The sequence below is a fragment of the Bidens hawaiensis genome, unplaced genomic scaffold (assembly GCF_021521415.1).
Source record: "Bidens hawaiensis isolate Kalapana, Puna unplaced genomic scaffold, B.hawaiensis_p1.1 tig00017785_1, whole genome shotgun sequence".
Lineage (NCBI taxonomy): Eukaryota > Viridiplantae > Streptophyta > Magnoliopsida > Asterales > Asteraceae > Bidens > Bidens hawaiensis.
Window position 1 is genome coordinate 268,716 of NW_027492685.1, and position 16,588 is coordinate 285,303.

Below are 16,588 nucleotides of genomic sequence, written 5' to 3' on the forward strand. Positions count from 1 at the left end.
AAGTCTTGACATTTTTAGCTATAGAAAGTTCCAATAACTCTCAATTTTTTTTTTTTAATAACTCACAAATTTACATAGACTTCAGAGTAGTAAATAACCGCAAGTCCCGAATCTGGATCACTGCAGTTTCTTGAAATGCTATCTTCACGGGAATCAGAACACACATGGGCTCGTGTATGACTGGGTAATCGCTTTTCTGCCTATCATTCGGAAAGATATATATGAAGACATGCAAAACTCGTAAGGAGTTTCCACGTAAAATCAAGTAGTTTTAGTTTGTATCACATCTACTTTTACGCACCATAAAAAGTTACCATGACTTACAATGACTGTCCTAAAGCCTTTTAAGCCTAATAACTTCACTAGTTAAGCACACAGAATCAGTATATCTATCATTTTCCAAGGTTGGATCAATTTTCTGTTAAACATAGCTAACGAACTTCTTACGAAGTAGTAGACTTGAAAAATAATTTCATTTCCCTTTTTTTAAAAAAATTTTAACATTAATCGTCCCGACCAAAACAAAGTCTTCAGGTAAACGGCTATCCCGAAGATCCAATGGATCAGCTGGACCGACCACATACTAGTATGTTTCCTTCAAACTAATTAATATGATCGACTAATTTTAAGCGAAAGACTGAAAACTCATCATAAACCGCCCCGGTCACTTTCAGTCATCTGGTTAATGGCTATCCTCAAAATCTACAAGTAGAAAATGAGGACCAAAACATATCCGAAGACAAGTCCTTCAAACTGAGGTAACCGACACATTTTAAGCGATAGTGACGTTTTTTTTTTTTTTTTAAAAAAAATAACAAGAAAAGCATGGTTACTCGGGATTGATCATCCCATTCAGCTCGATAAGGTTTTGAAATCTTGTTTTGTCAAACGCTTTAGTATAAAGATCAGCGAAATTATCAAGCGTATCCACATTTTCAAGCACAATCAGTTTCTTCTCAGCACAATCCCGTATAAAATGATGACGTATGTCAATATGTTTAGTTTTACTATGTTTTACGGGATTGTTAGTTACTGAGATAGCAGCTGTGTTATCAATGCAAATAGGTGTAAGTAAGAAATTCAGACCATAGTCGCGCAATTGTTGTTGAATCCAAAGAACCTGGGAGCAGCAGTTGGATGCTGCCATGTATTCTGCTTCACAGGTTGAAATTGCGACCGAAGTCTGTTTCTTGCATTGCCACGACACCAATCTGCCACCAAGAAACTGACATCCTCCAGTTGTTGACTTCCGACTCTGATTGCACCCTCCATAATCAGAATCTGTGTAAGCGACTAATTCCAAGTCTCCTCCTCTCGGGTACCACAACCCCAGCTTCGGTTTGCCCTTGAGATACCGCAAGATCCTCTTCACACCCTTCATGTGAGATTCCTTTGGGTTTGCCTGAAAACGAGCACAAAGATAAACAGCAAACATTATATCAGGCCTAGAAGCAGTTAAGTACATTAAAGAACCTATAATAGCCCGATACTGAGTTGGGTCCACATCTGCATCACCGTCTGACTCAGCACCCAATTTGTGATTGACGCAGATTGGAGTGTCGAATGGAGTGCTGTCCTCCATCTTGAAGCGTTTGAGCACATCATGGACATACTTGGTCTGATGAATGAACATCCCATCCTTCTTCTGATCAACCTGCAATCCTAAAAAGAAAGTTAGTTCACCCATAGCACTCATTTCAAACCTTTTCTTCATGACGTCCTCAAACTCCTGACACATGGAGACTTTAGATGCAGCAAAGATAATGTCATCCACGTAGACTTGCACCAACAGGAAGTCGCTTCCTTCTCTCTTAACGAACAACGTGCTATCAATCTTCCCTCTTTCAAAACCATTTTCAAGCAAGTAATCTGATAAAGTTGAATACCAGGCACGAGGTGCCTGATGTAGTCCATACAATGCCTTGCTTAACTTGTACACGTGATCAGGAAAGTCTGGGTCAGGAAAACCCGGAGGTTGCTCAACATACACTACCTCATCAACTTTCCCATTCAGAAACGCACTCTTCACATCCAACTGAAATACCTTCATCTTCTTATAAGCAGCGAACGCCAAAAACAATCTAATGGCTTCCAACCTTGTGACAGGAGCGAACACTTCATTATAATCAATCCCCTCTTGTTGATTAAAACCTTTAACGACTAGCCTCGCCTTGTTTCTTATGATAATCCCTTTCTCATCTCTCTTGCACTTAAACACCCATTTTGTGCCTATCGCATGCACATGCTTCGGTTTTTCAACCAAAGTCCAAACTTCCATTTTCTTGAATTGAGCCAACTCTTCTTGCATAGCTTCGACCCACGAGCTGTCCTTGAGAGCCATTTGATAATTCTTCGGTTCAATCTGGCTGATAAAGCAGGTGTACAAGCATTCGTTTATTATCCCTGTCTCCTTGATGCTTGTGTAAACACAGGTGTGCTCATTCAAGCTACGTCTTGTTTGTACACCGGAGGACACATCACCAATCACATTCTCCAAAGGGTGATCTTTATGAATTCTCGTGGTCGGAACAGAACCGACATGCAAATTGTCTTCCAAGTTAGAAGAGAGCTCGTCAATGGTTGTTTCATGCTGAGAGTGAAATGGATTGAAAAATTCTTCTTCAGTCGAGGCAGTAGGGGTATCGACAGCATTTGATGAGGAAGGTTGACATTTATCGATCAGCTGTCTTTGCAATAGATTTTCTTCCTCATCAAGGATCATCTTCGTAGCAACTCTCTCTTCTTCTTCAGCAATATCCAAATATGGTATGTTAAAAGACTTAAAAAGTTTAACATAGTCGAAAAACTCAGCAGGTCCGTTGCTAGTTTTTGGCGGTTGGTAACTTGTGATATCGGTGTTACACACCACCTCAACCTTGCTGGTCGATGTATTGAAGACACGTCTGTTGGGAGTCCCAACAACATAACCAACTAAGATTCCTTCATCGGCTACTTCACCAAATTTAGAATTTGTCTTCAAAATCGAACAAGGGGACCCGAATGGTTCAAGACCACTCAAGTTGGGCTTTCTCCCATGCATTAGCTCATAACACGTTTTACCAAGTCTTTTAACAGTTAAGACCCTATTCAGAACATAACAGGCTGTAGCAACAGCTTCAGCCCAAAACACCACAGGAAGCTTCGAATCAGCCAGCATAGTTCTGGCTCCTTCAATTAATGTTCTATTCTTCCTTTCAGCCACTCCATTCTGTTGCGGTGTATACGGAGCGCTGTATTGGTGTTCAATCCCTCTCTGAAGGCAGAAGATCTCCATCTCAAAATTCTTGAACTCCGTTCCATTGTCACTCCTGATGAACTTAACCCTTTTATCCATAACGTTCTCAACTTTGGTAATCAAATTCTTCACCATCTGAGCCGTTTAGTCTTTTGATTTCAGGAAATACACCCACGAATATCGTGAGTAGTCATCAGTGATCACCAAGCAATAAGAAGTTCCTCCTAGACTTTTTGCATTCACGGGACCGAAGAGATCCATGTGAAGCAACTCCAGAGTACTGGCAATTGAATTGACTTTCTTGGTGAGATGGGATTTCTTGTGCTGCTTTCCCTTCTTACACGCTATACATTTATCATCAAAATTGAAATTCTTCAAGGGAACGCCCAGCACAAGTCCATTCCTGACAATGTGGTTCATCTTCCGAAGATGAATGTGCCCCATTCTCCTATGCCACAATTCGGACTCTGATTCACTCGCTTTTGTCATAAGGCATGATTCTGTCGTGGCCATTTCAGTTGATCTCATATCCATAATATATGTATTTCTTTCACGTGGAGCCTTCATTACAATCCACTCCTCTGGTATCTGAAAACCAGGTTTCAACACGATCGCCTCATTCTTTGTAAAGTGAACGGTGTACTCCTTATCACAGATCTGCGACACACTCAGCAGATTGTGCTTCAATTCTTCTACAAAGTTAACCTTCTCCAAAGTCATCTTTCCGTTTGACACCGTTCCCATTCCAGTAATCTTTCCACCACTTTCACCGGCAAAGCTCACTCTCCCTCCTTGAACAGGTTTCAAATCGTGTAACAAGTATTTGTTACCCGTCATGTGCCGGGAACAGCCGCTATCTACAACCCAAAGATTGTTGGCAGCCCTGTTCAACTGTTCCTGCACAATAAAGCAAAAGATTAGAATTTAGGGACCCAAGACCAATTGGTCTTGGATCTATACATCCCAAACTTTGGCTTTCCAAAGTTAGTATCTCGATCATTCCTGTAAGTCCCATTAGGATATCTCATTGAAGGTTGATAGTGAGGCCTAACAAACCTTTGTGAATTGAAAGAATTATAACCTGTGGTTTGGTTATTAGCAGTGTAAAACTGAGATTTGTTTCTATGAAAACCTGAATTAGTCACATTTTTGAATTTTAAGTGGTTTTCATTTTTAGCAGCATGATAATTACTATTAGGTTTATTCTCAGCTTTAGTAGGCCTTACACCTCTGAATCGCTGTTTCAGAGGGCAATTTGCAACAAGATGTCCTAATTGATTACATCTAAAACAACACCTATGCTCAACCTTTTTATCAACCGGTGTTTTAGATGTCGAGGCTATATTACCGCCCGTTCGTCTCACATATGGTGGGACGTACGGGTTTAGTGGAGTACTCCTTTTATTTGTTTTATCTTTTTCTTCACTCTTGGGTAACACAACCTCCTCTTTTGCCTTACCAGACTCGGATGACTTATCCGAAAATGACGAGACTGGACTTTGATCAGAAATTTCAACACTAGAAACAGGCGAACTTGTTTCGCCTCTACTAACATTTGGTTCTTTAATAGTTACTTTAATTGGCACTGTCTGAGCAACCTCAAATTCAACAGATTTCTGAACACTAGGGTTAAAAGTGTAATTGTGATTGTACGGTGGTGGAACCTCATGATAACCGATTCCTCCTCTCTTAGCAGAGGAACCTTGATCACTAACAAGGTGATCAAGAATAGCAGAAGAATTTCTGAACTGCTCCAGTTTTCGATTCAGTTCCACCACTTTCACCTGGTGGTCAGCAATCTGTTTTTCTCTCTCAGCAATTAGTTTGGTCTTTTCCTCCAAAACTTCATAACTTAAATCAATCACTTCAATTTTTTCAGCAAGTTTTGTTTTTAGACTTTTAACATCTTTTTCACAAGCTTTTATTTTAATTTTATAATTATTTTCTCTTGATTTAATAAAGTGATGATCTTCTTTTAAGGTTTTAAATTCAGCATCCAACCTAACATACTGATCGGTTATGGTTGCTAGTTGCTCAGACAAGTTCTCACATTTTGAACAAGTTGGTTTAGAACATACCTCGGAGAGCTGGTCATTAATGTCTGCTATTAGAGCTTTTTCCTCTCCGGTAACCTTCTCACTTTCTTCAGTTTCTACCTTTGCCAAATTTGCCTGCTCAAAAGTTTCTTTAGAAAGCAGGTTCCAGTTGTATTCACCATCTTCTCTGGACATCATGGCACTATAATCTTTTCTACCCTCACTTTGCTGTGGAGACCTACCCTGACTTCGTTCCACACGCTCATTCCTGCATTCTTTTGCAAAGTGACCGTTTTGTTGACAATTGTAGCATCTCACCTTTGCCTTGTCAAACCCCGGCTTTCCACCGACAAACTTCCTTCCTGTCTTTCTCATAAACCTCTTTACTCTTCTCACGATCATGGCCATTTGCCATTGTAAATCCATTTCTTCCATATCGTCAGCATCAATCTGATCGTAATCTTCATCCAACATAGCTGGATCAACAACCTTCCCTTGAATGTAGTTCTCATAGGAAGCAATGAAAGAAGCATAGAGACCAAACTGCTCTTCAGCAGACTTGACACTCATAGGCATCTTGGAGTAGTTGTTGCTGGGAGAACTTGGAGAGCAACTACTCTTACTTACCTGGGGTTGAGAACCACTCGATCCAGCTGCTACATAGCAAACATCCCCATTTGTGTTAACTGATACATGCCCTTCATGTGATGAGTTGGGGCCCGACTCTCCCTTTGTGTAGTAGGCAGCAGATTCAGTCTTCGATCCTGAGCTAGTGTTGACTTTAGCTCCATACATACCTGGATCTTGAACCTGATCCATAGGTGTCTCTTTCCTGACCATGTTAAGCTCAAAGGTTCTGAGCTTGTTGACTGTCGTTTCTAGATCATATGTGGGAAAGTCTTTGTCTTCCCTCATCAGCACAGTGTACATCTCCCATTTTGGTGGGAGAGCATCTAGAAGCTTCTCAACTATTTCTTCTTCTCGGTAGGAAATAGAATAGTTGCTCAATTCAGTCATCAGATGGTAATATCGAGTGATAATATCATCTAAGGATTCATTCTTCAAATACTTGAAGACTGAGAACTGGGTTTTGAGCAATTTTATCTTTGAAGCACGGATTCCTACATTCCCTTCAAATCTGTTCTCAAGAGCTTCCCAAAGCTCTCTTGCTGATGTATACTTTCTGAACGTATGAAGGATCTCTTGAGGAAAAGCCATAGTAATAGCAGCATGAGCCTTGCTCTCGGTTTCATACATCTTTTTCTCTTCTTCTTCCATTTTACTATACTTTTTAATTTGATCACGACCTTCATACTCCATAACTGGTGGAATATAACCATCCTGGATGCATACCCACATCTTCGCATCCTGGTATTTGACGTATTGTATGAACCGATCCTTCCATGCAACAAAATCGGTTCCCTTCAACAATCTTGGGGCCTTGGTAGCTGACCCTGCTTCAACTTCCATCTTCACTAACTCAGAGATGTTGATCGACGACATCTTTCCCGAAAAGTAAGAAACCTGAAAAATTAAATTTTTTTTTTATATTAAAGTACTGTAGGCGAAGTTACGGATAACTTCGCTTGCAGTAGGCGAAGTTGTAGAGAACTTCGCTGAAGAACTTCGCTGATAACACTGCTGATTAACTTCGCTGATTCTTAACTTCGCTTGAGGTAGGCGAACTTAAGAAGTAGGCGAAGTTGTAGAGAACTTCGCTTGAATTAGGCGAACTTGAGAAGGTAGGCGAAGTTGTGGATAACTTCGCTTAACCTTATATCTTCGCCGAAACCCTACGCACAGTGACGACAACTTCGCCTGATGAACACGAAGTTTCTGCAGATCTGTAAATCGGATTTTAACGAGGTTTTTGACGGTGTAAAGGCTTTAACACGATGGTAGGAGGTAAGAATGATCAAAAGCACAGAAAACACGTCCCGCGAATAGTCGAAACGGGACGATTTCTACACCCGCGTGAATATCCCAAACCACACAATCGAGCAAATGCTCTGATACCAATTGTAGGTTCCCTGGACGGATCACACGAGATATCGCGGTCTACTCAGGTGCGGAATCCCTGCGTAGATCATTACGAGTGTAGAAAGCAAATCAAACAAATACGATACGATAAACGAACACGTTATATTGATAACCGAACACGTGATACGATATCACTATTACAGACTCACGTTACCGAACAAACTTGTTAACCAAAACTGCTAACAACTATCAACTCGATTAACCACTATCAAGCCGTAACATCTAATATAAATACACGACAACTTCGCCTGATATGTTCAGGCGAAGTTGTCCATAACTTCGCTTGTTCAACAAGTTCGCCTAGGCGAACTTGTTAACAACTTCGCTTAAACAAAAACATAAATAACATTACAGACTCGATTACAGACACTAGACTATGAACTACTGACATTTATGCACCAACAGAAATATTTTATCACATATGTTAACTTGTATTAGGATTACATAAAACTATGGCTCATAATTTTTGGAGATGTCTAAGGGGTTAAAAACAATTTAATAATATATGACTAAATTTAAACTACATGTTTAATATATACCTCACGTATATATAGAAGAATAGTTTCAAGATAAACTTTGGAAGTACGGAGATACAGATCGTTTTGAGTATCATATAATAAATTTTAAGGCAACTTGTATGATATAGACTTCATGTGTTATTTAATCACTAGACGTTGCTCTTGGACACTTTATTTTATTCGGGTTTATTGGGTTATTCGTGTACGTGTATAGGAAATTTCCAAACTTACCAATGCATGATAATGTTATGAATGGCTTTGGTGGACTTTATATGACCTAATTAATGTAACTTAAGCTTAATAACTTATGAAATGAAAGTTTATTTGATATATGTATAGATATTGACATGAAAATTGACCATTGTCACACAATCACACATCATCTTAAGTTGTAACTTGTAATATGGCCTCCATCTTTAGAAACAAAACTACATAAAAAGAAAAAACAACACAAGAAAGTATGGGTTACGTACCCATGATCGATTGTGAGTCCATCAGATAGTTTTTGTTGTTTTCTGTTTTGGTTAATAAATAGATGTCGTGTCCAACTTGTAGCCTCACCACTTTTGTTCGAACACACACATATAAACATCTGACTATTTTCTCTCTTGAATCCTTCATATTTCGTATGCCACTTGAACAATAGTAGATAAAGATCAAAGAAGAGTTGTTCTTCAACTGAAAATTTTACTTATTTTTGCGTCATAAGATATTCACTAGTTTATTCAAGTGACAAGTTAGTAAGGGTTCACTAATTGTGTTGGAGAGACACGATTACCAGCTCTTAAGATTAGTGAAATTATTGATGAAGGTGATCATCACCTTGGATTAGTGAAATCTTTGTACAAGGTGGTAAATACCTTTGATCTAGTGGAACGTTTGGTGTATTTGTGATCTCTTTTGGTTAAAAGAAATGTTAGTGGAGCAACTCCATATTAGAGAATATAAAAGATGACGTAGAGTGAATTAGTTAACATCCACTTGAATCTCTACAAATCGGTTTTGTTATCTCATAACCCTTAAAAGTCTTTGCTTATTGTGTATCTTCCATATTTGAGTTCTAAAAGGTGTTTACCAAACAAGATTTGCGTATTAATCAAAGAAAACTTTTAAAAAAACTTATTGTGAACTGGACGACTTTTCAAAGTGCTTATGACTTCGGCTAAATGGTTAGAATTAAAAGGTGTGGTGATGGACAGGTGGTAGTTGGAAAAGTCATCGGAGTTTAGAGCTTGAACTAGAAGATTTAAATTAGCGGGGCACCATTGGAAAATCATTTGTCTTTTCAACGTCTTGTTAACAAAATAGCAATACCTAGCTAAACGTAAAGTGGAGGCTTTTGTAGACGCTAGAAGTATAAGTGCACTAATTTTCAAACCATAGTTGCAAAGTGCATCTGCTCGTTCACTGATTAGACGAAAAAAGTACTTATCAATTATCATTTACGAAAAGAAACTATTTTTTTTGAATGATCAATGAATCCTCCAAATGGACTACTAGCTAAATTCATCACATCAGGATACATTCGCATTTCGATCCGGGAAAACCATCACCTAATGCCAACCCCCGTGAACACTCGCCCGACGACACGACAATGCGGTGAGATAAACTCGTTCATTTCAAGGATCCCACTTGTGAAAGCCGCCACCTACTCACCTATTCTCCCATCATCACCCTGATGCCGTAACAATTGACTGAAAGGGACATAAATCAAATCTAGGTCACGTGAAACACAAGTCTCTCCCTTATCACTTCACCGTACACAAAAAAGTAGAGGTGCACAAAACGGTTTAAAACTTAAAATCTGTTTGGGTTAAAACTGGTTCGGTTTGGTCAACAAAGTCAAAAGCGGTTTATGATATGTTTCTGGTTCGGGTTTAAATCGGTTTCTTGACTAGATTATGAGTGGTTTCGGTTGGGTTTTGATCAGTTTCGGTTCGAATTTTAACCGGTTTAAGTTCTGTTAACCGGTATGGAACGGGTTTTAGTGGAAAAAATTACAAATCGGTTCCAAACTTACAGTTTCAATCGTTTATAAACAGGTTTCTACATAATTAGTTTCAAACCGGTTTGATTTCGATTTAATATTCGGGTCAGGGGTTAACCGGTTTAGTTGCCCACCTCTGCTAAAACCAATTATCATCAAGTCAATTAATCAGAGCATTAATTGCTTAATTTCATCTCCCCATTTCCACACAACCACCACCATTTTCGGTCACCAACATCCCTTCCCAATTTAATCCAAACCAAAATATCACCACCCCCTTTGGAAACCCAATCAATCCACTAATCATACCATAACATAACAATAACAATAATCCTAACATCCATCGTCAATAAAGATCTCGGTGAAGCTCATAACAATAATCATAATAATAACAATAACCCATCAAGATGATGTACGTGAAGGCTGCGCCGACGACAGATCTGAACCGAAACACCGATTGGTTCACGTACCCTGGAGTATGGACCACCTACATCTTCATATTATTCTTTTCGTGGTTTCTTATTCTCTCTGTGTCCGGCTGCACACCCGGCATGGCGTGGACCATCCTTAATCTTTTACACTTTCTGGTAATTTGTTTCGCTTTTGATTTGGGGGTTTAGGGTTTGTGGTTTAATTCGATTGCTGATTGATGCCTGAATTGGGTTTGTTTTGATTTGTGTTAAATTTGGTCAATTTGTTTTGGGTTTTAGGGTTTCTTAATATTTAGGGTTATTTTTTCAATCGATGATTGGGTTTGTTTTAAAGTTTGAATTGGTTGATGATTGATGCTCTATAGGTGTTTAATTTGGGTTTTGTTTTGATTTTGGTCAAGTTTGGGTTTTAGGGCTTGTGGGTATTAATTGGTTGGTTTTATTTCAAATTTTGTGATTGAGGTCCTAAAAGTGTTCAATTTGGTTTAATTTCAATTTGGGTTGATGATTGATGCTGTTAAGGGCATGTTTGGGATTGAGTTTGAAAAATGCTTATTGGCTTATTAGCTTTTTCGAAAAGCCATTTTGAAAAGCCAGGATCAGTAGCTTTTAGAAAACTGTGTTTTAACCTTTGAAAAAGCTAAAATAAAAAGGTTTTTTGTGATTGCCAAACACTTTTTAGCTTATTGCTTTTTGAAAACACCAATAAGCCAATAAGCAGTTTTCAAACTCAATCCCGAACATGCTCTAATTTTCTCTATTTTCGGTTTAGGGTTTATAATCATAAATTTTTGCTATCTGAAAAGGGCCGGCGACACATCTTGTTGCCCGTTTGCTTTCATGTAAAAATAATTTAGATAATTCCAAATGATAAATTTGTTATTATTAATTGCATTCATAAAGTGTTTATTCTTGTTTTAATCTGGTTTTATTTCAATTTGGGTTGATCATTACGCCTAAAAGTGTTCAAATTTATTCAATTTTGTTTCAATCTGTATTTTAATTTTTCTAAATTTCAATTTTTATTGTTTTTATGTTAGGTGACTTATCATTTCTTCCATTGGATGAAAGGAACTCCATTTGCAGAAGATCAGGGGATATACAACAGGCTGACATGGTGGGAGCAGATTGATAACGGCAAGCAGCTCACCAGAAACCGAAAGTTTTTAACCGTTGTACCTGTAGTTCTGTACGTAAACTTATATAGATTATTGAATCTAAACCATATACATTAAGTTTCATGGTTATTTAATTAAAATATTCTTGAATTGCAGGTACTTGATAGCTTCACACACTACTGATTATCAGCATCCAATGTTATTCCTCAACACCGTCGCTGTGAGTGTTCTTGTTATCGCGAAGTTTCCCAATATGCATAAAGTTAGAATCTTTGGGATTAATGGCGATATGTGACAGTTGATTGCAGTTGGTAAGTTTGGATTGAAAATGGATAGTATCAATGTATAGTAAGTTAATGTTGGGATGTGGAGGTTATCTTGTTATTACCATTTTTGTTTATGTGACTTGGTGAGTGACAAGTGACTGCTGCATATTACAAATAAAGCTTACTGTATGTTTTAAATGTTTTTTTCTTTTGTTTTTTTTTGGAATTTGTTAGTGTTTTTATATTGGTATCTTGTTATAATGTACTATACATGGTAAGGTGTAATTGGTGTAGTAGAATTGCATATGTGAAAAGATTGTAAAGTTTGTGGCTTCTATCTTCTTCTCTTCCACTTGTGGTTAATATATTAGTTACTTTTGACCGAATTTAATGTGTAGACTACTAATATAGTCTATGCATAAAGGCTCATATGTGATGGTAATGACTCGGGGGAACTTTTGAATTATAAGGGGAAGGTGCATTAATAAGTATTATCTATACACCGATTAATCATGCACTGTCATCTCATCTATGCTCTTAAGTATCCACGAACTATCAAATCACGGGTGGTACCTATTCACATGTGTAATAAATTAATTATTAATTCATTTTAGTTCTCCAACCTTTGTCATTGAATTAATTTCATGGTAAACTTTTGTCATGAAATGAAGTAAATACACGACCAATATGGGGTGGTGGCGGTATTACCATGTGGTTTGGTAGCTATGCACCTTACCCATATTGGTGTCCCGTCCTCCCTCTCGAATACCATTTCTCTCATACAGGTTGCTTTATCTAATCATTTGCTAGAACATATGTAGCACTTTTTATTGCTTCTGCTCTGCTTCAAGTTCATGTACTATCTAAATCTTGAGAACTATAATGAACAATATGCAAATCAAACTAGACAACTATGATCACAACCGAACAAATGATGTTGATGATTCACACTTTTATAACTAAATGGATATTAAGCATGTTTGATGTTTGAAATTAGAGGAAATCGTAAGGGTTCAAAAGATTGTGTCCTCTCCACTCGTACAGTGAAAACCGGCATGACTGCAACACTTCTTGATACGACGGTTGACTCGTATATGGCTTGAATGGCGGTTTTAGACTTTTAGGGGAAGATGACATCGATGGATAGTAATTAGCCGTTGCAAAGTCTTTGGAAGAAAATGGCGCTAGAATAAGAAAAGGTGCACAAACCCATTTTGGTTGGTTCGGTTTTGATCAACGTAAGTCAGAACCAGTTCTAGATCGAGACAGCTTGAACTGAAACCTGTTTTAAGAGAAATATTCTGAACCAATTGAAAAAAAAAAAGAATAGGAACCGGTTTGGATCAGTTTCACTAGTCTCAGTGGTTCCAAATCTGTGACAACCGTTCCAAACTTGTTACAATGACTATAAACTCAAAACAGTTATAAACCAGTGGATTAAACCGATTTCTAAATCGATTTCACCGAAACCGTTTTCAGATTGGTTTTCAAACCAGTTGGGAATCATGAACAGATTATTTTGTGCACCTTTAGGAGGTAAGAGAGATTTGAAAGGGAAAATTAGTAATGCAAAAATTGGGCCTTAATGTGGACTGAAGTAATAGGTGTATCATGTATGTAAGAAATAAGTTGGGGACTTGTGGCCTGATTATTTTTTTAAATTGACGTTTTTCTTCACTAGGGCTTATGGAAAAATGTTGCTATAGGTTCTAACATCCCTATTTTGAGCCTTTTAATAAAACATGGTATTGTAAGATATACAAACTCAAGCCAAAATTAAATTATGTGACACCTCGATCTATCAGGTCTAAATAATACTTTTTTTAATGTCTATTTTGCCAGTCTTTATTCTTACACCAGTAGGTTGTCCGCTCGTAGTAGTGAGATTTTATGTGTGCAAGATGTTTTTCTTCTTCTTCATCTTTTTTTTTGTTTTGATTTTTCTAAATGGAAATAACACCCCGGTATACAGTTATAAATTTAAGAAACAAATCCAACGAAAAGAAAATGATACACTAGCACTTCTTAGGACAAATTCCAAATAAGTGCTAGTTCTCCAACAACACCTCGAACGAATACCCGTGATAGGATAACAAGTGTTGCATCATGTGCAAGCACACCATTATTACTATTGTTGTTGTTGATATTAATATTATACATAATAAAATTTATATCATCAGGTATGGATTATTAATGCATAAAGGGGGTACGTGCCCGCACGATTTCCTACTTTAATAGTAGTGACTTCGCCAAAATTATGAAATTTAAATAAGGTTATATATATTTTTTTAAAATAAGATAAAACTAAAACAAATTAACCTCTAATGTAATATGCTCATTAATACATGCATGATTCATTTAAACTTATTAATATGGATTGAATGAAGTGATTTAAATATAGAGCTAGTGACTAACAAACCATTTTGCCCATTTAAAAAGTTGTACTTACTTAAAAAATGACCAGGAAACCTAAATGAGTTTGTGATCAAAAGAACCAAGAGGTGGATCGTGGATGGTTGATAAAAAGTTCAAGTTTCCCTGATCATTTTATATTTTCAATAGTAAACAGATAAGAAATTTTTGTGATTGCGTGATTGGTGTCTTAAATGCATACTTTAACTATCTGTGACTTCTAACAATTTCTATTTTGCATAATTTTCAACTCAAACACTGTGGTACTTAAGTTGGTGTACGAATGAGGATGACTTTGCTCATTTTGACAAGCAATAGAACCAAAAGATAAAGTTTAGAGCGGAAGAAATGGTGCAATTTCAAATTTGTCAATCACCCTTTATAATTTGTCTTGTAATTTGCTTATTTGTTAAATGTTTCATGTATTTTTAGGTTTCCTGCGGCTTGTGAATTGTCCTTTTTTCTTGGTTTATAAATTATAAAATTTGGCCATTAAAAAGTGAATAAATAAATAAAAATTCAATTTTACTATTTAATATTTTTATTAGGATTTTAAGTTGCAATAGACCAATAGTCGCTACATATGCCTTTGCAAACAATCCGTTATGTTTTCTACTTGAAATCTAAATTGATTAAAGATTTAATAAACATGGTAGAGAAAATTAGAGTGAGCTACTATAAAATCATATTTTTTTTTGTAACGGGGGTATCATAAAACAATACTAAGTTTTAATATTGTTTCACTAAAATTACTCATATTCTTTTCCTAATAATCAAAATTACTCAAATTTTAATAGTTATTCGTTTTATAATAACATTTTAAAAAACATTTTCTTTTGAAATAAAAAAAAATCTAAATGTATATAATCGCTGTGTTTATGTGATAGAGAAAGAGACAAGAAATAACGATTGCAATGAGATTATGAGGCCTTTTTTGACTATACCGTTTTTTGCAAAATACCTAGTTGTGACTGAGATGCCATTTGTTGCCAAACATCTAAGGGTGAAGAGTTTTGACTACACTTAGTCTTACTGAACTTATTATTCACACTTTGATAGAATAACATGGTGATTAAGCTATAAAATAGAATGTTAATTGTTTATCCCTGTAAAGTGTAAACTTTAGTTGTTAAAAAATCAACTTTTATTTTATGTTGTTTTCAACAAATACCTAATTTAAAAAAATAATAATATTTGTATATTTTTGTTGTCACAAATTTAGAGCAGTATTGCACTTGGTGGGTGAATCAATAGTGTGGCGGCTGGTGGTTGTTGTTGGTAAAGAGATAGGCGTAGCTGGTTATGGTGGTGGTGGAGGAGAGAGAGATAGAGAGAGAGAGTTATTTAATTTGTTTTTTTATTTATTTAAATTTTTATAATTAAATAGGTAAATTGGTTAATTTGTCCTTATATGCAAGTTACATGACTTGACTTAACGAAAAAATTTAACTAGGTTAGGGTCAAAGGACAAATGGTGTAGCATTTAGAAATGCAAAGTATAAACCAATTCAATTTTAAAGATACATGACAACCACTGGAATCTTATACAAACATAAATGACGATATTTGTAATTATGTCTTGTTATGTGGTGTTTGTTTTTCTTAAAACCTGTTCTCTACACAGATCATGCGCTGACGTTGTAGTTTGCAGTGTGTTTTTTTAAAGACATTTCATTAAAAAATGTCTGCGCGTTCTCTTATCCATGAAGACTTGAACTAATGACGTCTAACCTCTTCTTCAGACTTCCAAACCCTACTTCAGACTTCAAACAAAATAACATATCGTTGCTATCCTCCATCCAACCCCAATCCCATCGCCGACACCCTCTCCTTTGTTGTGGGTAGAAATTTCAAGGATCCTAACAGGCAGTATCCTCAAGAGAATCCTAGCGATGCATCGGGATCACATATAGACACGATCCTTAGTAAGTTTCATAATTAACTATCATCATCCTTTTACTATTGTCTTAGTCTTGCAGGAAACGACCAACAATTAATGCTCAGATGAGGACTTGGTCAAACCATTAAGGATAAGAGACATTGGAAGCAGTTACAAGTGGTTAATGGCAAATATGTGCAAACTGTAACCGCTCCAAGATCCTCGCCAGGGCAATTAATGCTCATTAGTGTTAATTACTTCCAAGTTATCCTTCTTATAACAATATATAGAAGTTGTTTCTGATCGTATAGGACACATACACACACCCGTATACACTATTTTGTACTCGTAGCATCGATCAAACACTTCCAACACTTGTATTCACCTATTTTTACTTAATATAATTGAGGTAGGAAATAGTTTTCCCCTCCCGAGGTTTTTTGCCTGAGTTCCTTTAAGGATCACGGGCTTTTTCCTCGCTAAATCACGGTGTCACGTGCAACATTTACTTATTGTTTTAATTACATATTCAAGCATCCTACCTCACATAAAAAGTTTGGTTACATGATTATCCTAGTGTAATTTTAATCAAAACAATTTGGTGCCCACCGTGGGGCAAGTGGTGCTTTACATATTCAAATCTAAGTTTTCGTGATCATTAACTAC

The 16,588-nt window shown here is 36.7% G+C and overlaps 1 protein-coding gene across 1 annotated transcript; it reads left to right on the top strand.

Moving 5' to 3' along the window:
* The first annotated feature begins 10,180 nt into the window (after positions 1 to 10,180).
* LOC143554667 (uncharacterized) lies at positions 10,181 to 11,809 on the top strand. The gene is made up of 3 exons (XM_077044373.1): positions 10,181 to 10,403; positions 11,288 to 11,436; positions 11,522 to 11,809. The coding sequence occupies exons 1-3, from the start codon at positions 10,224 to 10,226 to the stop codon at positions 11,658 to 11,660; spliced, it is 468 nt and encodes a 155-aa protein (XP_076900488.1). The 5' UTR covers positions 10,181 to 10,223; the 3' UTR covers positions 11,661 to 11,809.
* The last annotated feature ends 4,779 nt before the right edge of the window (positions 11,810 to 16,588 follow it).